Source organism: Hydra vulgaris, chromosome 11, assembly GCF_038396675.1.
Source record: "Hydra vulgaris chromosome 11, alternate assembly HydraT2T_AEP".
NCBI classification, from domain to species: Eukaryota; Metazoa; Cnidaria; class Hydrozoa; order Anthoathecata; family Hydridae; genus Hydra; species Hydra vulgaris.
The window spans coordinates 12852227-12879542 of record NC_088930.1 but is presented as its reverse complement, the minus strand read 5'-3'; the positions used below and the strand labels follow the sequence as shown (position 1 = coordinate 12879542).

General features: G+C 26.7%; 1 protein-coding gene across 1 annotated transcript in view; it reads right to left on the bottom strand.

The window, feature by feature from the left end:
• Window positions 1–452: 452 nt before the first annotated feature.
• The window catches only part of LOC100213728 (sodium-coupled neutral amino acid transporter 5), a 41470-nt gene continuing 14606 nt past the window's right edge, over window positions 453–27316 (bottom strand). Inside the window, exons 2-7 of the mRNA XM_065810149.1 lie at window positions 25268–25342; window positions 20881–21023; window positions 11417–11711; window positions 11121–11264; window positions 8685–8831; window positions 453–1122 (exon numbers count right to left, since the gene is read on the bottom strand). Of these exons, the coding sequence (XP_065666221.1) occupies window positions 913–1122; window positions 8685–8831; window positions 11121–11264; window positions 11417–11711; window positions 20881–21023; window positions 25268–25342 (1014 nt within the window). The 3' untranslated portion in view covers window positions 453–912. The remainder of the gene's footprint in view (window positions 1123–8684; window positions 8832–11120; window positions 11265–11416; window positions 11712–20880; window positions 21024–25267; window positions 25343–27316) is intronic.

Here is a 27316-nt window from a genome sequence, read left to right as displayed (position 1 = left end):
AAACTATAAATACCATTTACTTTTTTTTTTTAAATTTATTTAGGTGCCCCAAGAAGTCCTTACGGTCTTATCACAGAGCACCACGGATGAGCATTTTATTCAAAGTTCACGCCTCCTTCCTAACCAATGTCGCAAGACTTGCACAAAGGTGGGGTTTGAACCACGGATCCTTTGTTTCTGAGGCAAGTGCGCTACCACTGCACCACAGCTGCTCTACAATTTACAACTTGTAAAGTTTGCATAATTTCAGCATGAGAAACTTGGTCAGCATGAGAAACTATGTAGACATTTGAACATCCAACATCAGAAAGTCTGATGTGATCAATTGAACTGCTTTTGGTTGTTAGATATTTTACTAGGATCTTTATTAATATGTTTTTTACCTTTATGATGCTTTAGTTGACTAATAACACTGGAAGATATACTAAAAGAAATCTTAGAAAAAATGCAAATTCAGAAATTTTTTGGCTAAACCAATTATTAAATTTTTAGCAATTACATTAGGCAATTATAAAATAATCGTCAGTAAAATAATCGACTCATTCAATTAAACTGCAACAGCAACAAAAAAAAGCGTTCGACCAACTTAATTAAAAATAACTTATTCAAAAATTATTGTAAAAAAATAATGCTATCAATAATCTCGACCAAAAAAAAACTTTAAATTAACATATTATTAAAAAAAATTCGACTGTGTAAAAGAACATTTAAAATGTTTCTTAGTAAAAAAATAAAGCTATCAACTTGATTGAAAAAAAATATATATATATTATAAAAGTATGGTAAAAAATAAATAACTGTCAATTAACTCGATAGAAAAAAAATAGTCACTAACTATCGTCAAAAATACAAATATATATATATATATTTACGTAAATTCGAAATTAAATGTTAAACTATCTCTAAAATCTATTATTTAACTGGTACAAATACGTTCATAAATGATTGATAAAGACCAATACCAAGCAATATTACTCCAAACACAAGTAATAAGAAAGCCGAAACCTTTTTAAAATCGGGTTGTTCAGGATGTTTACGTATTCGAAGATAAAATGCAGGAGGAATTATATATATGAGCGTTGTACATCCAACTGAGCCAACAAAACCCCATATCATGTTTACCTGCAAGAAATATAATTTTAATGGTACACTGTAAAAAGTAATTTTTTAACTAGATAACATTGTAAATTAAAAACTTAATACGAGTAAATTAGGTTTCACATATGCAGGTATTACTTGTGTCAAGTTCTTCACACATGCAGGTATTACTTGTGTCAAGTTTATTACACATGCAAGTAATATGTGTCAAGTTATTCATACATGCAAATATTACTTATTTCAAGTAATACAACTTTTGGATTCCATCATTTTCATTATTTGGACTTCATTATGTTTAACGTAAGCAAAAGCAAAAAATTTAAGGCCTTTAAAACTCAATGTGTTAAAATTTTAAAAGAGTGAACTTCAATATATTTTTCATTTATGGAAAAGATGAATGGCACAATTAACATCTTTGCGCAAAATTTTTTTAAGAGCATTTAAAAAGTACTGCTCATACTCAAGCAGAAAAAATAATTGAATTTGGAAATGAAGAAAAAATTTAAAATTTCATTGACAAAATGAATGAGTCCGAAATAAATAACAAAACAAAGGTATTTTGTACAGACACCCTTACGGAAATATTCCATGGGCATTCCATGGAAAACCCATGGAATTCCATGAGTAAACCATGGTTTTCCTATGGAAAACGGAAATTCCATGGAATTTCCATGGGTGAATTTCCATGAAAATTGAAATCTCATAGAATTTCAATGGGTGAAAAGATTAATGGTCGTTTTTTTTCATAGCTCATGTTGCATGGTAAACATTCGTAAAACTATGGGTTTTACGAATGCGCTTTTAATGATGCCGTCTTAACTCGTAGAGTTACAACTATTTCTAACTTGATGTCTGACATTCCATATGAATGTTACTAACATGCAGGTAACATATATATATGTATTAGTTTGAATAAATCTTTTTATTTTAACTTTATCATTTTATTTAAGTAACATTATAAGCAGGAATGTTTGACTGGAAATAAAAACGATGTTGTTCATAATGCAGATAGCTTAGGCGAATAATCTTATAACTGTTATTTATAAATAATGATATATTAATTGCTACTTTTTTCTATATAAATGTTACCCAACATTTGGCAACATTTATAAATGTGTATAATGCGTAATTATAAAGTAAGTTATAATAGATAATAATTATATTTAAAATGAATTAGTAAATAAAGAAAATTAGTTAGTATGTATATAATAGTTGTATGATGTATTGTCTGGATTGTTGAAATGGACAATGAGACTAACTGTGTTGAAAACAATAATGAATATCAAAATGTGAATGGTACTTTGTTTGGCGTCTACCTGGTTCTACAGATGCAGTTGGCGGTGCAATCGCATTTATAAATGAGCTTGATGTTTTTTTGGATTAAATATGTTGTAGTTATGATTCTTTTTATTTGTTGAAACTTGAAGTTATTAATTATCAAATTTATATATACTATTTTTATCAAATAGTTAATATAAAATAATAAACATTTAAATTGTTATATTTTCTGTAAAAATTGTTTTCTTAATCTATTTCAATTGTTTATTACTATTTATATCACTTATAGTATTATATTACTTGTACTTTTTTGTTTTATTTATTTTCAGTATGTTAAACATATGCATGCGTTAAATATGTTTTAGGTGGATTATAGCTATTATTTTCCAAAGATTTGTAGGATTCAACAAGATTTAAATTTTATTTTGTTTATTGATTTTATTTGGCGAAAGCGATCCCATAGATTAAGAGAACTCAATAATATTAGCGGGGGGCTGAGAGTTGAGATCCAGAATTCATCATCCTAGGCAGGAAACGATGTAGCACAAGTTTACATCTATGCCAGCATAATAGATGAAGAAGGGGCGTGAGACTAATCAACAGAACTTCTCTACTTACCCCTAAAGCCTTTTCCTAGGAGGCCTTCAACAAGACAGTAGCTGGATGCAATTAACATCTGCCCAAGATTAGTACTTTTATCGAGACACCATTTCTAGTCTTTACTCAAAGAGCCTCAAGGCATAGGAATTTCAAGTCAGAGTTTATTTCTCATTGTCTTTGCCTAGAAAAGCAAATCCTAAAAGGCAGCAGGACACAGGACAGGTAAGATGTTACCAGTAGCAGGGTGATTGTGATGATTCTGAACATGATCTAGATTAGTTAAAAAAAGTTACTTCTGTAAGTAGTACTTTTAAACAGTGAACGGAAGATTTTGAAAATATATTAGGAAGAGTATTATCCAAAGGAATACTGGAAATTAAGGTGAGCTAATGTTATATAGTTGTTGTAAATAGTTGGTAACTGAGCAAATACTACACCAGAGATTCAAACAAAACACAAATATACATATAGTAACATATGGGTGAGCAAACACAGCACAATCATAAAATTTACAAGTGAGCGAACACTGCACTAGAGGTTGAGACAGAATAGAAACATATAGTAACTTATGTACAGATGGACATAATAGAAACATATATATAGTAACTTTCATGTGGATAAACATTGCAGCAAAGGTTTACACAGAACACAAAACTATATAGTAAATTACAGGTGAGCCAACACAGTCACTAGGATAACTCCAACTGTATAGCAGACACAAATAGATACTATTACACACATGACAGATATTAGATATATTAGATAGTAATGATAAAATAAAGTATCTTTTAGTCTTTGTTTAAAAAGCAAATTCTACAAGGCAGCATGACATTGAACAGCTTACACTGGATTACATATTACCGGTAGCAGGGTTATCAGAATGATCATACATCAGACCTGACATACCACAGTATATATACTAGGGTTATGACTTTTTGACTTTTTAAAAAATAATAATTTCCTGTGTCATAAATTGATGAACTTTTGTAAGAAAATATTGAAAACATGTTCAATTCCTCTAGGTTGTAAAAAAAGGGCACCTCAAGATTGAAATTACGAACGTCATTTATTTAATCTTGTTACTGCTGTGTGGCTTTGCTGAAAATCATTTAAAACTTGTATAGATTAGAAATGTTTAGAACTTTAGAACGTTTTGGAAAATTCCTGAATATTTAAGACGATTTTAGAACATTCTGGAACAATTAAGAATATTCTAGAACAATTTAGAATATTCTAGAACAATTTAGAACATTCTGGAACAATTAAGAATATTCTAGAACAATTTAGAATATTTTAGAACAATTTAGAATATTCTAGAACAACTTAGAACATTCTGGAACAATTTAGAACATTCTGGAACAATTAAGAATATTCTAGAATAATTTAGAATATTCTAGAACAATTTAGACTGTGTATATATAGCTGCTTATCTAATTTTATAGTTACACAATTATACTTAAATGCTTATCTAATTTTATAGCAACACATGGTGACATACAAGCCTAGTGATAGTAGTATTCAGAAGAACAAGGATGTCTGGACCAATAATCTGGTAAAATTTGAAGACTCTCATAAAAGAAGAAGAATGGTCCCTTTGGAAGAATATTCACTGGAAGAAAACTGCAGAATGTCTCTCCAAAAGCAAATTATCAGATGCTACCATTTCCTTGGACCAAAAATCAAAGGAAGAAAGGAGCGAATAGCAGAAATCTCCAAATAAGTCACCAAATTGTGGAAGAATAAACTGAATTTTCCTTATGTATCTGATCAAGTTATACAAGCAAAGCTTGATAAAATACTGAAATGTTATGATGAAAGTTTCAAGCGGGAAAGCTACGAACCCCTTGATGAAATTTTTGATATTACTAAATAGAAAAATGGATGGAGCATGGTTATCATCCAACTCATCATCTTACTATCCTGGTTTTAGTGATTCTGACTCTCAGACTGATGACAGTGAATATGAAAACGATGAAGAAGAAGATAAGGCTACTCCTACACCAAGCAGAAAACATCATAAAAGCAAAATTGCAGTCAACTTGATGACCTACAAAAGAGTATCAACAAACAAAGTTGCTAACATATGCAAGCAATTGGCTCATAAAGGCATTGACATCCCAACTCCATGTCAATCAGCTATTTACAAGTCAACAATCAAAAACGCAATCAAGCTGAAAAAAGAAATGATTGAAAAGTTGCATATGGAAAGTTGGTCCTTATACTTTGATGGCAAGCACATCAACAGAATCGATTATCAAGTGGTTGCCCTTAAAAATGAAAGAAGAGATATCAAATTGGATGTCCTAGGCTTGGTAGATGGCAAGGGAAAACTATTGCTCAAGGAATTTCTAAAGTCCTCGATGAATTTCACCTATGGAATTCAATACAGATGATTGTTGCAGATACCACCAGCATTAACGCTGGAAAAAAAAATGGTGTTGTTGTGATATTGCAACAAATGTTCACAGAGAAATCAACAAATCTCAGTTTATCAGTTGTCAACACCATGTATTAGATAGAATCCTCCGTTTGGTGATGGATAAAGAACTTGGAAGTAAAACACAATCGCCAAACATCAAATATCCATTTGTATCTCAACAGTTGATGGGGTACAAACAACTGAAAACAAAGTTTGATAACTAAATAGAAGTAATTCTCAAAACATCAGGCTGGAGAGATGATATAAAACTTTTAATTCATCTCACTCGAGTGTTCTGATTTTTTGATGAAAAGGAACATTTCCCATTGATCAGGTTTCAGAAATTACCCAACATCAGCTATGCAAGGTGGAATTCCAGAACTATACTAGTGATCCTGGCCTTCATTTTAATTCCTTCAACAACGACAGTTCTGTTGAGAGTATGTCGCTTTATATCGTACGGCTGGGCAGATCATTGCTTTACAGACCAACTCTACAGAAAACAACTTTAACAACTTGGCTGAAGTACTGAATCCATACAAAAAGGCTTAAAGCTCTTTGAAAAATCATTGGAAGCGGGAGCCATCCATACTACATCCCCAGAAGTAATCAATGTGCAGAGCACGCAATCAAAGTAATGAAGGAAATTTGTCGTGTAAAAATAAAGACAAATTGCAACTTCTATTTCTAATTCCTTCTATGCAACAAGCAAGAGCAAAGTCAACAGTCTGAGCCATTGCTGAATTGAAAATATATTGGATTACATGACTATGACATACAAAATACATTTGAATACATAGTAGTACTTATGTCAAAATCGATTTTTCAATGGCAGGGTGAACTTTTTTCAAAAGATATGCAAATAATAGTTCATTTTGTGCTTTTTAGGTAAAAGTTCATCAAACTACAGTACAGGAGCATGAGGTTGAAAAAAAGTCATAACCCTAATATATACATAGTTATCATTGCGTGGGTAATAGGATCCCACAGTAAGTAAGAACAATACTATTCACCTAACAAATTGCACTATTTGCCTAATGAATGTTCTACGCTATTCACCTCTCCAAGAATGAGGTAGTCACTTTTTTATTTATTTAGTTTTAATTGTGGTTTTTACCTTCTCTCAAACCCAAAATACGAACCTTGACAAACAAGGCTGGTATGCTGGTATTACCAGAGACATGGTGGGGATCAAAATCAAAACTTCTTGCTTACAAAGGGAACATGGTACCACTACTTGTCTACTGCATTATATATATATATATATATATATATATAAATATATATGTATATTATATATATATATATATAAATTATATATATATATATATATATGTAAACATATATATATGTAAATATATATATTATATATATATATATATGTATATATATATATATATGTATATATATATATATATATATGTAAATATATATATTATATATATATATATATGTATATATGTATATATGTATATATATATATATGTATATATATATATGTATATATATATATGTATATATATGTATATATATATATGTATATATATATATATATGTAAACATATATATGTAAATATATATATTATATAGGGTAAAGGAAGGTATGTTCGTGATATATGTAATTTCGTGATATTTCGCTCGGCATTTGTAGCGAACATACCTATTAGTCAAAAACATCGAAATTGCGTCAAATGGTACCCCGGGGTACTACTGTCGATTCACAAATAGTCGTTGGGTGCGTGTGATACGTCAATTGTTTACTATCAGTTTGTACATTCTTTAGCATTATTTAACGTGCGTTCAGCACATTTGTTTGGAGTACTTGTCCAACATTTTTATTTCCAGACTTGTGTTTTAAGGTAAGTAAATTATTTTTATTAAATATTAAACTAGAAAAGATGCTTGATTTAATGGTAAAACTTTTGTTTTTTTATTAACTTCCTATAACTTATGATTCCTTATTGCAGTTACACATTTTCTTAACGTTTTCACCTCAAATGAAATGAATTTACATTTTTAATCATGTTTCTTTTATTAAATATAATGACATTAAAAATTGTTTTAAGCACAATATAACTATATAGTTAAATGATAATAATATCTTTCTCTATACGAATCTGAGCAAATGAGCAAAGTGTCTGACTCCTCCTGATCAACCTATTCCATTAACTTCAAAGGATTCTATTCCTGTATGTTCTAAAAAAAGTAAAAAAAATAAAAATGCTTCAAAAGATGATGATTGGGAGTGCGGTGTTTGTAAAAAAAGTTACAACAGTGATGTAAAAAAAAAAAATGGAAAAAAATGGGTGCAGTGTTCCTATTGTTTAGTACCTTATCATGAGAGTTGTCAAACATATGAGGACATTGGTGAAGTATTTATGTGTGATACATGTTGTCAACAAGAATGTGATTTAGAAAAATAAGTTAATCAGATATAAGTATGGTTAATATTATAGTTATTATATTAAGAGTTTTTTGTAGGTCTGTTATTTTATTTTCTAAGCTACCTATGTTAAAAGTATATTTTTTTTATATATAAATATAAAGTAATGAAAGTATTATTATAATTTTGTTAACTTATAAGCCTGACTATATTTATATTTTATGAACTTAAAGTCTGATTGAATAGTTATGAATTCAAAACAAGTGTTGATATTTTTTGTTATATTATACCAGATGTTATACTTAATTAATAAAGAAAAATTTAAATATTATTGTGTATTCACGAAATTACCTAACCACTATCACGAAATTAAATATCATATCACAAAATTACCTAACTTTTCTCAATGACTTTTGAGCTTTTATAAAAACTTATCAAAGGACTTAAAATCCCAAAACTGCATAGATTCTAGTAACTTTACTCTATGTACATCAAACAATTAAAGTAATTAAGTAAAATTACTGAAATTGACTTTGTAATTACACATCTAGTTAATTTATCACGAACATACCTTCCTTTACCCTATATATATATATATGTAAACAGTAGATATTACAATAAATACAAATGATAATACTAATTAACAGCATTCTAATCGCAAAATGATCAGAATTTTGTTTTACAAACATGTGTTGTTTGTTTTTAATTTTGTTAATAGCAAGTAAAATTTAATTTTTCTCACTTGTTTATCTCCTAATATCATAAATACCACCCCTGCTCATAAATTGAAAATAAAACTGTGGGGTATAGTTAAAACATTTGCTTTAGCAAGAGATACAGAGTTAAAATAAAAAGGAATAGATAAGTGTTTACTCTTTTCAAGGGTAGAGTAATAAACTTGATTACCTGAGGAACAAAATAAGCAAGCATGTAACTAGTTCCAACAATTAAAACTGTTTCCAAAAACCATACAATTTTATTTGGACCACTTAGTCTTTCATTTGAAATAATAAAAATAAACCTTGACGCAGAAAGATTTCCATGCCAAATAATCTAGAAAAATTATAACAATAACAACATAAGTAAAAATTATAACAATAACAAAATAACTAATATAAAGTATGTTAAACACCAATGTTTATATCAAAGTTAACATTTTAAAATTAAAATAAACAAATTTTATAATTAAAATACAAATATATATATATTTTTTATATTTATAAAAAAACAGACAAACTGCAAATTACAAATAGACAAATTATTCTGGAAAAAAACATTAATGCTGATGTGTAAACATAATTTATGTAGTGATTAAGTAATAAGCATCTCCTCAGAGTCGTGTCTATTATTATATTTAGGCTAGCTTAGTCTAAATGATATGTAGGCTAGTTTTTATAATGCACTTTCAAGATCCATTAACACATTGAATAATATATATAAATGTCTACTTAACCACTCAAAATGTGTTTTATATAATAAAATAATAATAGAATTAAAAAATTTTTAGAAAAAAAATATTTTATGGGGTAGCTCAAGACACTTAAACATCAAACAGGTCCCTATAACTATTAAAAAAATAGTTCTTCAAAAGTATATTGTGTTGAGTCTTAAAAGAAACAAAATTATATAAAAACTTCAAAAATAATCATCATTTTATAAAAAAAATTATTATTTTAGATTTTACTGTCAAGAAAATAACATTTTCAAACTAAAAACTAAAAATATGCCTTTTTACAAAAAAAGTTTTATTATAATTTTTTTTATTAATGTTTTTTATAAAATGATGATTATTTTTGAACTTTTTGTATAATTTTGCTTCTTTTAAGACCCAGCATGATATACTTTTCAAGAAATATTTTTTTGATAATTATAGGGACCCCTCTGATGTTTAAGAGTCTTGAGCTACCTCTAAAAATTTATTATTTGGAAAATTTTTTAATTCCAGTATTATTTTATTATATAGAACACATTTTTAATGGTTGAGCAGACATTTAAAAAAAAGTTGTTTTAAGGACCACCCTAATATATATATATATATATATATATATATATATATATATATATATATATATATATATATATATATATATATATATATATATATATATATATATATTAGGGGTAGTATGAGCAGCCGTGGTGCAATGGTAGCACATTTGCCTCAGAAACAAAGTATCCGTAGTTCAAACCCCACCTCTGGACAAGTTTTGCGACAACGGTTATGAAGGAAGCGTTAACTTCCAATTAAATGCTCATCCACGGTGCTCTGCGATAAGACCGTAAGGATTTCTTGGGGCACCTAAATAAAATTTTAAAATATATATATATAAATTTTTTTTGAACAAAATACATTTTAAACATTAATGAGCATTGTTACTGTGTTTGGAAGTAACTGTTTATCTAAGTGTTTGATTTCTTTTTTACTTATAAAGTAAAATATACTATTTAAATTGAGTGCAATATGAACTTTTCCATTTTGCTTTCTAATTTTCTTTCTAAGTTTGTGACTGACAATTGGTATCCATGGCAGTTTTACAAATGGTTAGTTATTTAATGATTGCAATTTGGTATTTTGATTTGTTTTTTACAGTCTCTGGAGATATTAGTAACTGTCTTGTTGTCATGGATATTTTCAAAAAATGTCTATCAGAAAATCATTTTCTTGTAGGAGGTATTTTTGAGATTCTTTTTGCATGATATTTATAATAATATTAGAGTTGATGTTTGTTGATGAGGTAAAGTTAAACATTAGTTATTTCGAGTTAAACATTAGTTATTTTTGTAATATTAATATCTAGAAAAATAGTTTGTTATTTTGTTTTTTAAATTGTTAGTTTTCAAACTCAATAATGAATTTTATGGCAGAATTTTGCTCAATTGGGTGTTTTGGCTTGTATTGAAGGTAACTTATGAAGGAGAAGAAAAACTTCTATTAAATAATAATAGATAATCTTATCATCAATAACTTTAAGAACAACAACATTCAGCACTGATCTTCAAACGGTAAACAGTAGGAAGTGTATTTAGTTGTAAAAAAACTGCTATATTTCTTCAATGACGTAATATTAAATAAGAAAATAACATCATAGAAACCACAAACATGTGGAGGTGTTTACATAAAAAAACCCAGCATTTATGGTGTACCTCAAAGTACATGATACATGCACTCTGATATGATACCTGGATAAATTGAAATATTTACATTTAGTTGAAATGTGAGAAAGTGCAAAGAAAATCATTAATCAAATTTTAAAATTTTTTATATTATTATACAACAAAAATATATTACATTTAACAATAACATTACACTATTTTAAAACAAATAAATAAAAATAAACCAACCTTATTTAATGTCAGACGACAAGGTACAATTAATAGTGGGTAGCCTAATAAAAGTACAAGACATAATGCAACTCGACCAATATTTATAATATTATCATTATGTGGATAGTTCTTGGTAAAATCTTGCTCTGTTGACTTACGAAACTGAAATTTTATAATATTTGATTATTTTTTATTTCAAATTAAAAAAAATACATAGTAAAGTAATGACTTAAATAATCTTTGACTTATTGTATTTAGCTAAATAATTATTTGACTTGATGTATATTAGTTAAATAAATAAAATGATTGCTTACCTGAAAATAGGCAAAAAAACTGACTAAAAAATTAACAAGATATGTCAGACCCATAGATATAAACAAAATCAATCGCTTGTTTTTTCTTGTTTGATGACGAAGTTCGCTGTGCATGGGAAGAATATTGAAATGACATGAAAATGTAAGCTCTGATATTGAAATGCATGTAAAAAATTCTCGAAATGATTTTGGTGTCAGTTTTATTGGATTATCAACATTGTTAAAAGCACCACCAATTCCTTCAGATAATGATCGATATGTAACAGATACACATATTAGCAAACCACAAATTACACTAAATGTTTATATAAAAAATTTATTGTAACAAAGTTTATACCTAGAAAAATAACTATATATATAAACAAATGAATTAAAAAAAAAGAAGTGATTTTCTACTATTTTATCTTATTATTGCTTTGTTCTTTTAAAAACATTAAGGACTCTATTTCGAAGAATACATTTAAAATTTTTCATATATATATATATATATATATATATATATATATATATATATATATATATATATATATATATATATATATATATATATATATTTATATATATATATATATATACACACACACACACATATATATATATATATGTATATTTATATATATATATATATATATATATATATATATATATATATATATATATATATATATATATATATATATATATATACATATATATATATATATATATATATATTTATATATATGTATAAATATATATATATATGAATATACTTTGTTTGCAAATTTGTCTATTTCAATTTTCCTGTAATAAAGACAGAACTAAATAAAACAAACAGAAGTCTAAAAAGAACAAACGAAACAGAATTTAAAAAACTCGGAGAGTAAAATACATATTGAAACAAAAAAAACTGATACAAATTAAAATGAAAACAAATCCAAATTAAGCACAATGAGCTGAAAGAAAACAATACAATGAGCTGAGAGAAAACAATACAATGAGCTGAAAGAAAACAATACAATGAGCTGAAAGAAAACAATACAATGAGCTGAAAGAAAACAATACAATGAGCTGAAAGAAAACAATACAATGAGCTGAAAGAAAACAATACAATGAGCTGAAAGAAAACAATACAATGAGCTGAAAGAAAACAATACAATGAGCTGAAAGAAAACAATACAATGAGCTGAGAGATAACAAAACATTGTAACTCATAAGCTGTTAGTAAAACCTAATAAGTTATCAAAAACACCTTAATTGGTCCAGGCTCTTATCAAAACAGCAAAAGTCTGTGTAAATGCTGGTAGCCTGCCCAAAAAACCCAGGCTGGGCATGAAAAATAAAATGTTGCAGGCTAGATAGGCAGCTTGCCTAGCCTGTGACATTTGTTTTAGAAAAGCTTTTGATTGCTCCTGCAGTCATTTACTTTCACTGAAGCTTGTATTTAGAAAAACATCAGTTAATGTTTTCCCAAAAATTTCAGAACATAACCAATAAAATGTTTTTACATAACTGTTTGCGTCATTCCTAAAGCAAACATGTAGATTCACTTAACTTTAGAAATTTACCAAACAATATGGTATAAAAAGATACTTTGTTCTAATTTAGCATTGTTTCAGAACAGAAACAACACCATGACATATAACGTAACTGCATTTTACTTTTCCACAAGCAAAACTTTAATTTTAAATTCTGACGAGCAGCAAAAATATTTACATTTTGAAACTTCTAATGACCAGATTATATCATTATATCTTTAATGTCTGATCTTGTTGAACAAATTGATCATATCAATCAAACTCATTTGCATTTAATTCTGATTTTTTTTTTAATTTTATTATATTATTGTTATCTGATATCTTTCCAAATGTTTCTTCTATTTAACATGCTATATTATATTCACTATTCCCTTATTTGAATGCTGCAGGACTTCAAATAAACTTTATAAAATGCATTTGTGTTGTTCTATCTTTTCTTAATTTGCAACCAATTTTTGAAATCTACTTTAAAAAGCCATTTTATTCTTGAAATTTAATTTCACAGTTATTTTAGTTTGTTTTTTTCAATATAATTCATTTCCAACAAGGCTGCAAGCAACCACTATTAAGTTGGGAGTTACTAGTAAAAATAGTTAAAGAGCAAGGAAATAGTTAACAGAAGACTTAAAAAGTTGATGTATGATGTATGAGTCAAGAAAAAATGAAGATGGAAGATTGTTCCAAAGGATATATGTGCAGGGAAAAAAACTAGACTAATAAAAGTTTTTAGAGCATGCAGGGAAAGATGCAGTGAAAGAATGAGACTTTGCTGAATAATGAGTCAAGTAAGAATGAGTTTTAGTTGACGGAAATAGAGATGATAGCTCTTTTGAGCAGCTACCATGATATTATTTGTAGAAAAGAAAAAAAGATGCAACTTTACGACAATATGAGAGCCACTTAAGCTTGGCAGATAACCCTCTTTATCTATAAATAATGTTTACAATTCATTTTTGTACCTTGCCTAAAAGAGAGAGAGCATCATTAGAAGAACCAGCCCAAATATGATAACAGTATTCCAAACAGGGGTAAATAAGAGATTTGCAGAGGTAGAGAATGGAATCAGGAGTAAGAAAATGGGAAGCGTAATAAAGAAAAGCAACCATAGTAGATGCTAACTTTGCAATCAGTCCTATATGAGGTTTCCATGAATAGTATATATATATATATATATGTATATATATATGGTGTATATATATATATATATGGTGTATATATATATATAACTGTTTGCGTCATTCCTAAAGCAAACATGTAGATTCACTTAACTTTAGAAACTTACTAAACAATATGGTATAAAAAGATACTTTGTTCTAATTTAGCATTGTTTCAGAACAGAAACAACACCATGACATATAACGTAACTGCATTTTACTTTTCCACAAGCAAAACTTTAATTTTAAATTCTGACGAGCAGCAAAAATATTTACATTTTGAAACTTCTAATGACCAGATTATATCATTATATCTTTAATGTCTGATCTTGTTGAACAAATTGATCATATCAATCAAACTCATTTGCATTTAATTCTGATTTTTTTTTAAATTTTATTATATTATTGTTATCTGATATCTTTCCAAATGTTTCTTCTATTTAACATGCTATATTATATTCACTATTCCCTTATTTGAATGCTGCAGGACTTCAAATAAACTTTATAAAATGCATTAAAATAGTTAAAGAGCAAGGAAATAGTTAACAGAAGACTTAAAAAGTTGATGTATGATGTATGAGTCAAGAAAAAATGAAGATGGAAGATTGTTCCAAAGGATATATGTGCAGGGAAAAAAACTAGACTAATAAAAGTTTTTAGAGCATGCAGGGAAAGATACAGTGAAATAATGAGACTTTGCTGAATAATGAGTCAAGTAAGAATGAGTTTTAGTTGACGGAAATAGAGATGATAGCTCTTTTGAGCAGCTACCATGATATTATTTGTAGAAAAGAAAAAAAGATGCAACTTTATGACAATAGGAGAGCCACTTAAGCTTGGCAGATAACCCTCTTTATCTATAAATAATGTTTACAATAGATTTTTGTACCTTGCCTAAAAGAGAGAGAGCATCATTAGAAGAACCAGCCCAAATATGACAACAGTATTCCAAACAGGGGTAAATAAGAGATTTGCAGAGGTAGAGAATGGAATCAGGAGTAAGAAAATGGGAAGCGTAATAAAGAAAAGCAACCATAGTAGATGCTAACTTTGCAATCAGTCCTATATGAAGTTTCCATGAATAGTATATATATATATGTATATATATATGGTGTATATATATATATATATGTATATATATATGGTGTATATATATATATGGTGTATATATATATATATATATATATATATATATATATATATATATATATATATATATATATATATATATATATATATATATATATATATATATATATATATATATATATATATATATATATATATATATATATATATATATATATGGTGTATAGTAATGTAATCAAATTCAAGAAGACATAAAGAAAAGGACTCAGTGAGAGAGTTGCCATTCATTAATATAGGAATGTCGACTGCATTGCGATAGTTTTTTACAGTAAATACTGTTTTTTTATTTGCAGCTGCCTGTTGTAAGCAATTGAAAAGAAGACTTTTTGTCAAGACAGGAGTAGGAAGTTGAGTCATCAGCAAATAAAATCACTCTAGATGTAAGGTTGTCATGAAGATCATTAATGTAGATAAGAAACAAAACAAGACCAAGGATAGAACCTTGAGGTACCACAGAAGTTATTCAAAATGAAGAAGAATGTTGGCCTTTGAAGATGATTTTAAAAAAGTGGTTAGAAAGAAAAGATTTGATAACCTCAAAAACTTTACCCGATACACCATAAGAAGCAGAAGAGTTTAATTGAGATCTGGCTTTACCAATGAAAGCTGGAATGATTTAAATGTCTAGCAATTGTATATAAGATTCAAATGAGAAGAAATACTCATTGCAAATAGTTCTACCAAATCTTTGGAAGAGGTAATAAGATCAGTCCCATGAATTAGAAATGGAATGTTAGACTTACCTTTCTTAACAACGCTGTTGAAGAACCTAAAGTCTCTAGTTCTTAACTTATGAGATAAGATGGGAGATTTAATAAACTAAGAATAAAGGAGCTTAGTATCAGGCAGCATCTTTTTAAATTGATTTCCTGCCGTAATAAATAGATGTTTGTTCTCAAGAGAGTTGTTCTTTTGAAAAAGGTAAAAAAAATGATTACGATTGGATATAGTAGCTGCACAAGAAAGTAAAAATTATGAAGTAGAATGAAGCTTGGGTTGAAGCCGGCAAGACAAAATAAAAGCTTCCGTACCTGGGTCGGATCTAGGTTATGTAGGAGGCTCAACTATAAGCAGAGAGAGAATTGACATTAGCCAATGAACTTTCACAAAGAAAGTCACAAAAAATAAGTCACAAACATGAGAAAAGTGATTGATTGAAAAGGTGCTAAGAACGGAACCACATAAAAAAATGGTCAGAGGATTCAAACTTGATTTCTCAACAAATAGGTGAACTGATGCAAAAGTATACCCTCTAGCAAGTAGCTAGGCATTATAACTAATTTTATTCAGAAAACAAATAAATATATTAGACAAATCAAAAAAATAGCTACATTCAAACCAGTTCAATATCTACACTGATAATTGTTAAACTCTTGTTTAACAAATATTCTTAGAAAAATAAGTAAAAATCGTAAAAAACGCAACTAGTGTAATTAAATTGTATAAAAATCTGCTAATTAAAATAACTACAATATTATTTAATATTTAACAATCTATTAAATTTATTAAGTAAAAAAAGGATAATTCCATGTAAAATGAGGTCAGTTATTCCAACAGCAATTTTGTTTCAACTTTAACCAGTGATATCTATTAATGACGTATAAAAAAATATGAACTTTGAGCTCTTAAATCTAAACAGTTCAAAGTTATAACGTTTTGAAATTTAGACTAAAACTTTTTAATGAATAATTTAAGGTCGAGAGAAATAATTTTGAGAATGGCTACAAATTGGCACCTGACCATTTTTAAGGGTGTTGAATTCAAAAATGTAAAAAAAAATAATGCAACTTTAACTTTTTGTTAGTTATTTTTCAATTTTAAAACAGTCAGTCAAAGTTTGTATTTTCACTACCTCCAAGAGTTGCCCAAAATCATATATTTGTTATTATTTACAAATGAAAGAGATTAATAAAGATGTTTTTAGTTTTTTGAAGCATAATAAAGAACTTTTTAAATTTATCAAAAAATTATATTTGAGCTCAGATTCTTTATTTTAGACTTTTTAGCTATACTTTAGCATGAGCGATTTAAGTTTTATGAAAAAATATGAATAAAACTTGGTACCTGACCATTTTTAAAGATTCTGAATCCAAAGATAAAGATAAAATAACCTTAATAAAGTACTTGAAAACAACCTAAAATACTTGATAATATTATTTCAAAATATCGCCAGTCAAATTTTTTGATTTGTTTTCATGGGTTATGTATTGTGAAATAAGAGGTTTTAGAAAAGGTTTATACAAAATAGTTTAGGTCTCTTAAAGCATAAAAATTATATGGCTCTGCAAACTTCTACCTTGTATACTTTTGAAAGTATACAAGGAAAAATAATTCAGATTACAATACATTGAAAATATAATTTCTTTCTTAATTAATTATGATAATTTAACCAACATGTCTAACAATTAAGTTATGTTTCAAAATATTGTGCAAATTTTATATTGCATTCTCAAGTATTATGTTAGAAAAATAAGAAACTATCAGAGAAAAATTTGTTTTACTTAAAAAAAGGATCTCTAAATGAAAAATAAAAAGAATAAGGAAACATAAAATTTTTTTTTACCATTTTAACAATAATTATTTTTTTAATAATTAAAGTGAAATATTAGGAACTAACTATTAATGACAAAATAAAAGGTATTAATTATTAATTATAATTTATTATTTATAATTTTATTAATTATTATTGCATCATTTAGAGCTTCATCTACTTTTGAGATACGGTATGGACATCCAGAAAATTTTGATGGGTTTTTTAACAAGAAAAATGACATCTATTCTTGGCACCTAACAATTGTCATCCTGATTTGGCCAGTAACCCAATTTGAATATTGTGGATGTATTGTGGATAAATTTACCATAAATCATCTAACATTAGCAGTCAGAATGAAATCATCTTACATGATTGTCTTTATCAATGCCTTGAAACTACACCAAGCAAGTAAAATTAGTCGTATTTGCAAAAAAAAGTCAAATAAAAAGGTCAATCTTAATAATCTTCACTGAACTTGAAACTTCACTGAACTTGAAACTTCACTGAAATAGCAGAAAAATAATTCAATTAAAAATTGTAGAGCAAAAGAAATATACTTTTTGCTCATCTCCTTATCTCTTTATCGTGTATGATGCACAGCTTATTAATTACATAACAAAAGTCTCTAACATAGATGGCAGTTGTGCGACATTCCTCATTTTTCAAAATTTAAGGCTATAATAAAATTTCAACTCTCTCATAAAAACTACATTTACTTACAAAGCTAAAAAAGACCCTAGTTATGCCAAAAATACATTTGCGACTTCCTGTAATTTAATTTTTGTATAAATTAAAGTTTTATTAATTTATTTCTGATGAGTCTTTATTGATAAAACACAGTGTTAAATGAAAAAAATTTTTTTTAAGTGATTTTCTACAAATTTATATATATATATATATTGATATATATATATATTGATATATATATATATATATATATATATATATATATATATATATATATTATTGATATATATATATATATACTACATATATATATATATATATATATATATATATATATTGATATATATATATATATATATATTGATATATATATATATATATATACTGATATATATATATATATATATATATATTGATATATATATATATATATATATTGATATATATATATATATATTGATATATATATGTATATATATATATATTGATATATATATATATATATATATATATATATTGATATATATATATTGATATATATATATATTGATATATATATATTAATATATATATATATATATATCAATATATATATATTTATATATATATATATATATATCAATATATATATATATCATATATATATATATATATATATATATATATATCAATATATATATATATATATCAATATACACACACACACACACACACACACATATATATATATATACATATATATATATATACATATATATATATATATATATATATATATATATATATATATATATATACAGTAATGGTCATAAGTTTAGAGCCACCCCATTTTTTTTAGTTTTTTGCAGATTATAAAGCCATAACCCCAGTGCAGCAAACTAATATATTACTGAAAATATAACATGCAAAATATATTGTTATAACATTTTAGTACCAAAATGAGTATTAAAATAGTAATAATGAGTAGTTCCACCTTTATTTTTTAATTACTTCAGCCAACCGGGCTGGCATAGTGTCAACAAGCTTCTTGCAATTAACAGCAGTAATACTAGTCCAAGCGGCAGAAATAAAGTCCCAAAGTTCATGTTTATTACTAGCACGTTTGCCTGCACAGTGGCGATCAATTTCATCCCACAAATTTTCTATGGGGTTCAAATCAAGTGACTGGGGTGGCCAGTGCAAGACTTGAACACCATTAGCAGCTAGAAAATCTTTAGCCACTTCGGACGTGTGCTTAGGATCATTGTCTTGCTGAAAGAGCCATGGAAAAGTTGCAGGAAACAATGCTGTTGCTGAAGGTAGCAAATGATTTCGCAAAATATCTCTATACATGGCACCATTCATGATTCCTTCCACCTGATGCAACTGGCCCGGCCCAAAAGATGACATACAACCCCACACCATGATGCTACCACCACCATGCTTTACAATTTCCCTGCAAACATTCCGGTTTATATGATTCATTTTGACAACGCCAAACCAAAATACGTCAAGAATCATTACCAGCTAAATTAAATTTGGACTCATCAGACCACAACACCGTTTGCCAATCAGTAACACTAAAATGCAAAAATTTGTGTGCAAATATGAGACGCTTCTGCTGATTAATTTTGGAGATAGAAGGCTTTTTATTCGCAACACGACCATTCAAACCTTGTTTATTCAAACGACGACAAACAGATTTTGGAGATATTAAAGGTCCACCAACATCATGCCACTGTCGAGACAAAATTTTGGAAGAAAGGCGACGATTTGTTAGGGCCAGGTGTTTTAAGGTTCTATCTTGACGTAAAGTGGCCATTCTAGGACGGCCACATCTGGGTTTGTCCGTGAATGTATTTGATTCCAAATGTTTTTTATATGTACTTTGTACAGCATGGCGACTTTTTTTCAATTTTTTGGCTATATCATTTAGGTTTAAGCCACTAATTTCCTTCAAAGCCACCACCTGGGCCCGAACAGTTGAATCAAGGGTTTTGCCCATTTCAGAAAATATTTTCACTTAAATTCTAAAATAAAAACGAAAATAACATTAAATACATTATCTAACTAGTGTACACATTCCAAAAAGTAGCATAAATAACAACCGAATTAACCAAAACATTGATATCATCATAAAGTTACATCATAAAGTTACCAAAATATGTTAAAATGCTCAAAAATTGGCTATAATATTAAAGAACTCATGAAAATCAATATTTATATTTGGTTTAATACACAATTATTCATGAATATCAATAGATTCGTACCTTGTCAAATTACTATATGCATTGTTATGCTTATAGTGTTAACCTCACCATACTTATGCCGCAAAATGATGAAAAAAACAGGTGGCTTTAAACTTATGACCAGTACTGTATATATATATATATATATATATATATTGTAATCCCATATACAAATAAAATTTATTTTTAATAATACCTCAGCATAGAAGTATATTTTAATGCAGATAGATTTTTAAACAGTGAAATAGGAAATACAACAGCTGCACAGATAGATAACAAAACAAGTTTTTTAGTCCATAAACTTTTATTTCCAATTATCAATTGAATTAGTGGTTCAATCTAAAGAATTATAAAAAATAACAAAACAACACAGATATCAATAATGTATTAATAATTTGTAATTTATGGTTTAAAATAAATATTAAAAAAATTAATAATTTATAAGTAATAAGTAGTAGAGATACTTTGCAGAACATTTACAGTGATGCAATAATGTAGGCTTAAACCTTACTCTGCTCCTGGTAGATAAATTTATTTTGCTGTAAAAAAGTTTATTGAAAACACAAAAAACCAAAGTGACAAAATTTGACACAAAGGTTTTCTAATAAACATGAATGAGTTTTAAACTAAAGAAATTAAAAACTGTTGCAACTAATTTTTTACATATATGGTTTTGGTGTGGTAACCAATACTTGTTTTATCTTTTTGTAGTATTTAATAGAGAAACTTTGAATTTTCTTCTTTATATGTATTTAATAGAGAAACTTTGAATTTTCTTCTTTATATGTATTTAATAGAGAAACTTTGAATTTTCTTCTTTATATGTATTTAATAGAGAAACTTTGAATTTTCTTCTTTATATTGTTTTTGTGCTTTGTCTATTTTATCTTTTTCATTAATTTAATGTAGTTAGAGCTTTAATTATTATTTAATATTTGTTAGTTTTAACATAGTTGGTGTTTGACAACTGTCTAAATTTACCTTGTTTGAAAACTAACTCTCCTTTATCATTATTTATTAAATTCTTCCTTGAGCCATTGTATGTGACTGTATGCCAAAATATAATAACCTAACAATTAAAACTTAGTATTTATTTATCTAATTTTTTTTTTTACACTAAAGCATTTGTTATTCACAGTTTCTCTTCTTTGATCTCTGATCCTGGCCTGTTCTCAGTTTCTCTTCTATTGTCTCTGATCCTGGTCTTTCCTCAGTTTCCCTTCATTCTACTTCAGTCAGTTACTTTAGTTTAGGTCTCTGTCTTAAAGAGTAATTTTACTTTAAAATTTTTTGTGATTTTTCTGTTTGATTTTTTGTTTTTTGTTGTTCTGCTTAAAAATGCACCTCATATGGATGGTACATATGGTCAGTGGGATTATGATATAGAAGTTTTTATTCTTTTAATTCTTTAGCTTCAATTCTTTATTCTACACTTTTTCTCTCATGTGTTGCTGCTTTTATTTTTAAGAAGTATTAAAAAACGAAATCAGACAAGATCTTGTCTGATCTTGTTCTGATACTGCTTTTGAAAACTGTTAGCGGTTGACACAAGATCTTTACCAATTAGTTTTTTAAACTTCCATAAAAAGAAGCATTTTTGAATAGATAATTTTTTACCAGCCACAAAATTTTGATAAAAATATAAAGATATTTTATTGCATACACAACTCATATATTGCATATATAAAACATGTATTGCAAATATTAAAAGAGAAAAATAAAAACAAAATAAGTTATTGCAAATTTTTCTTTTTTTGTGTAAAACTAATCTGATGTTTAAATTTTTCAATTTTAACATTTAAATATAAACCTAAATTATAAAGTCATCAAAATGCTAAATTTTCTATAAAATGCATTTAATATAGGTAAAGTGTATTTTTCCTTTCATAAACTAAAAACATTTTTCCCTTTCAAAAACTGTTTGCAGAAAAACTAAGAACACATGTTTGCACAGTGTGATGACTGATTTGGTAACCACATACTTGTATTAAATTTTTGAATTATATCAAGATAAAATAAAAGCAATTACAAGCTACAGAACCCTGAGCACTAAGTTTTATAGCACATGTCCCAACTTTTATTGAGCTTTTAGTATCATATAGTGAAAAACTACTTTTTTGAGAGCAGAAAGTCACTTTACAAGGAATCAGCTAACAGTTGCAATTTAAAAAACAAGGTGTGCACAATGGTGTAACAAATCTAACTGGTACTCATAGCGTCATAAGTTTACAGATTATGGGGAAAACAGGGTTGGTGCACAACTAAACAACAACATACAAGCACAAGGAAAGTAGCAACAATATTGTGAAGAATTATGGCAAAAACAATTTGTACCTTTAATACCTTAAGAATTCTCATACATTTATCAACCAACACCCTGTTTATTTTTTACTAACTTTTTGTATCAAAAATTATTTTTTTAATTGTATTTGAAAAATACAATTAAAGAATAATTTTTTTTTTGTATTTAGATAAATGATATTATATATCATTTATTTAATATACAAAAAAAAAAATACAAAAATATATTGCAGTATAAAAGTTGTCCTCCATAGACCGCACTCTTCTTCATATCCTGTAACTTCTGGGGTTCCTCAAGGTTTTATCCTTGGCCCTATACTTTTTTTAATTTACATTAATGATCTCCCAGAAATTTTCACATCTAAAGTAGAAAAGATCTCACTTCTGCTGCAGCAGTAGGGCTGTCAGTAACTGGTGAACTTAAGCTAACCATTATTGCAGTAATCTTTCTGTATTTATGAATGGTAATGTACTCAATAAGTCATTTACCCTTCATCTTATAGGATTAACTCTTACTTCCTATCTTTCGGGGAAACCATATATCAAATCAATTTCAAAATTAGCATCTGCTAAGGTTGCATCTTTTTATTGTGCTTTCACTTTCTTACTCCGGATTCTATTCTTTATCTCTATAAATCTCAAATCCGTCCTTGCATGAATTACCATTACCATATCTGGGACAGATCTTCCAATGATGCCCTTTCTCTTTTAGACAAAGTGCAAAAACGCATTGTAAACAAAGTTGGACCTGCTATTGCAGCCAACCCCCAACTACTATCACATTGTTATAATGTTGCTTCTCTTTTTCTTTTCCATTACTACTATAATAAACACTGCTCTAAAAAGCTAGTGTGTCTTGTTTATTATAGAATAAGAGAGTTTACTTTATAAGAGAGTGTCTCTTGTGTCATTTACTAAAATTCATTGTTTTGTTACTCATCATTCAAATAAATCTCATCCTTTTACAGTGACTGTTCCTAAACGCTTCAAAAATTCTTATTTGCCTAGTTTTTACCCTAGAACATCAGTCCTTTGGAATTCGCTTCCTTTATCTTGTTTTCCTAATTCATATTATATAGTTGCAGCCTTTTAAGTCTTTTATTCATTATCTTGCTCTATAAATTTTATCTTTTCTCTTCTAGTAATTTCCAAATCTAATAGTGGTTGCTTGTAGCTTTGTTGGAAGTGAAGATTGTTGAAAAAAAAAATTGGAAAAAAAAAAAGATTTAACATAATAATTGCTATATCTAGGTAGTTATATTTTAATTAGCTTTTTTCTTAATAAGGGCATTTTTAGAAATCTGCATCAAAAAAGAGTTCATATACTCATTTTCATATTTTTGCACCTCTTGCTTTTGCCACAATAATTTGAGAAATTTTATATTAAAGTTTTCCTTCAATATTCTAATGTAGGTTCAGTTCAAAATCATGGACGAAAAAAATCTTTTATAAAAAATATTAAGTTCGAGAAATAACTAATCACTAATCATATATTGTGACATTAGAATAATAGGGTTCCATCTCCATATTTTATTATTGAAAGAATTTAACTTTCAATATTTAATTATTTTACAGCTGTTGTTGTTTATACTGATAAAATATATGTTTTTTATGTTATTTATGTTTTATAATTAATTTTACATGATTAATTTTATAATTTTTTAAATTGTTTGTTTACAAATTAATTGTAAATTCCAATTTTATTAAGTAAGGTTGAAGTTAACAATGAAAAAACAAAAAAAGTATGTTTTCAAATTTTATATAAATAATAATATGATTAATATACTAAAATTATATAATTTTGAACACAAAACTAATATTATAAATAAAAACAGAAAATTAAATTTTTTTACCATGAAAACTGGGAGATAGAACCTTATAAGTCTCATCTACCGATATGTTATTTTGTCTTTTCCTATTTCCAATACTTAATAAATAATAAATAATGTGTGTTCTAAGCAATCAATTTAAAAAACTTGATGTTTTGACTTTTTAATTTAACAAATTTAACAAATTTTTACTTTTAATTTTAAAAATTTAAGAGAGTATAACAAGTTTTGTTAAATTCTCTCAACGTTACAAAGGGGAGATAGAACTCTATTATTCTAACGTCATGATATAATAAATAATATAATATACAATAGATGAAATAAATTCTTTATTCCAGTTTTAATATATAGTCATTTTTTAAACACACTGACAAAGGTTGAAAGGAAGCCATGCGAGTTCTTAAGTTAAACCTAAGATTTACATATTAAAAAAATAAAGCAGAATAAACTTACCTGATCTGTCATTAAAATAAAATATGCTACTGAGCATAAGTATAAAACAAGAAATAAAAGTGTTTGCACAGCAACCTAGAAAATAAAACAGTAAGATAATATCAAATATTTATTTTATGTACTTTTAAAGTATTTGTTATATGTAACATAACATATATATATATATATATATATATATATATATATATATATATATATATATATATATATATATATATATATATATATATATATATATATATATATATATATACGTATATATATATAATATATGCATTTATATACAAATATATATGAATATATATATATATATATATATTATATACAAATATAATAATATATATATAATAATATATATATATTATATATATATATATATTAAATATATATATATATATATATATATATATATATATATATATATATACTATATATATATATATATATATATATATATATATATATATATATATATATATATATATATATATACAAATATATATATATATACAAATATACATATATATATTACTAATACTAATATTAAATAAACAGCAATTAATAATACTAATACTAACACTAAATAAACATAACTATATATAAACAACAATTATAGCTAAAAAACATTAAACTACTTACAAATTAAAACTAAATAAATTTACTTAGATATTAAAATTAAACAGAAAACTTGCTAAATGAAAATTTGAACCTTTAACCTTGTTGGGGTTCAAATTTTCTTCTGTGGATGTGAAAAATGACATTTTTCACATCCACAGAAGTATGCGAATTTTATATCGTTAAAAAAGTAAAAGTATTTTAATGTTTTTTTTGCATACAAATTAGATTTTTATAATGTAAAAAGTATTTGTATGCATGTACAAATAATGACTTCCTAATAGTAATGCACAATTCACAAAGTAAAATAAAACAAATAATTTACAATTGATAATATACAATTATTAATATGCCTTGTAAAAACTTATACAATTGATAATAGTATTTCACTTTAAATATAAATATATTAGTATTGTTAGTATTAGTATTATACTAATACTAACGACAGTTAGTATTAGTACTAATAACAGTTATTAGTAGACAGTATTAGTAATAAAAAGTACTAATACTTATACAAAAACAAGGCATGTCGTTTCACAGGTATGATAAAACAATTATACTCATTATAAGTATTACATCTTACCTATGAAACGACACGCCTGTTTTTATTTTTGGCAATTTGTACATCCATATGCACAGCACGAAATAACCATAACTCTGCAATTTTTTAAAAAGAAGTAGTTGCTCTTAAGTTAAAACCTCTTTTAAATTTTTAAAAACTCTTTTAAAACTAAATTTAAGTTAGTTTAAATTAGTCATATATCCCTATATAACGCTTTCAGAATTTAAGATTTTTGCTGTACCGCAAGGTGGCAGAGGCTGGCTTCACTTTTTAACTGTGGTGCGGTAGTGGTGTAGTGGTAAAGTGCTCGTTCAACTTGTTTCTCCGCACAGCGGCCTTGTTCGTCAAGATTCGTGTTTCGGAGTTATAGAATTGAGAGAGGGTTACAACCACTATTAAGTAACCTCCTTATCTGTAGTGGCCTTCTCGGAGGTGAATAAAAAAAAAAAAAAAAACTCAAGTCATGCATCTAGTTATATTTATACATCATTGTACTCAATGTTTTTAAAAAGAACATAGCAATAATAAATAAACTAGTAAAAAATTATTTATCAAACCTTTTTCATTTAACACTGTAATTCATCAATAAAGGCTCATCAGAAATAAATGATCAAATTAATCAAACTACTAATAAAACTAATAACTATACCTTCACACCCTCTAATAAATTACATAAGATTTTTAATCGAAGTACTATTAAAGTTAGCTGCAGCTGCACAATGAAATATGGAAAGAATTATAAAAAGTCACAATAACTTGCTAAACAAAAAAGACATCCTAAATGAAATAACAACAGAATATTGTAATTGTAAACAAAATAACGATTGCCTAATGAGTGTAAAATATTTATCAAAACATGTGGTATATAAACG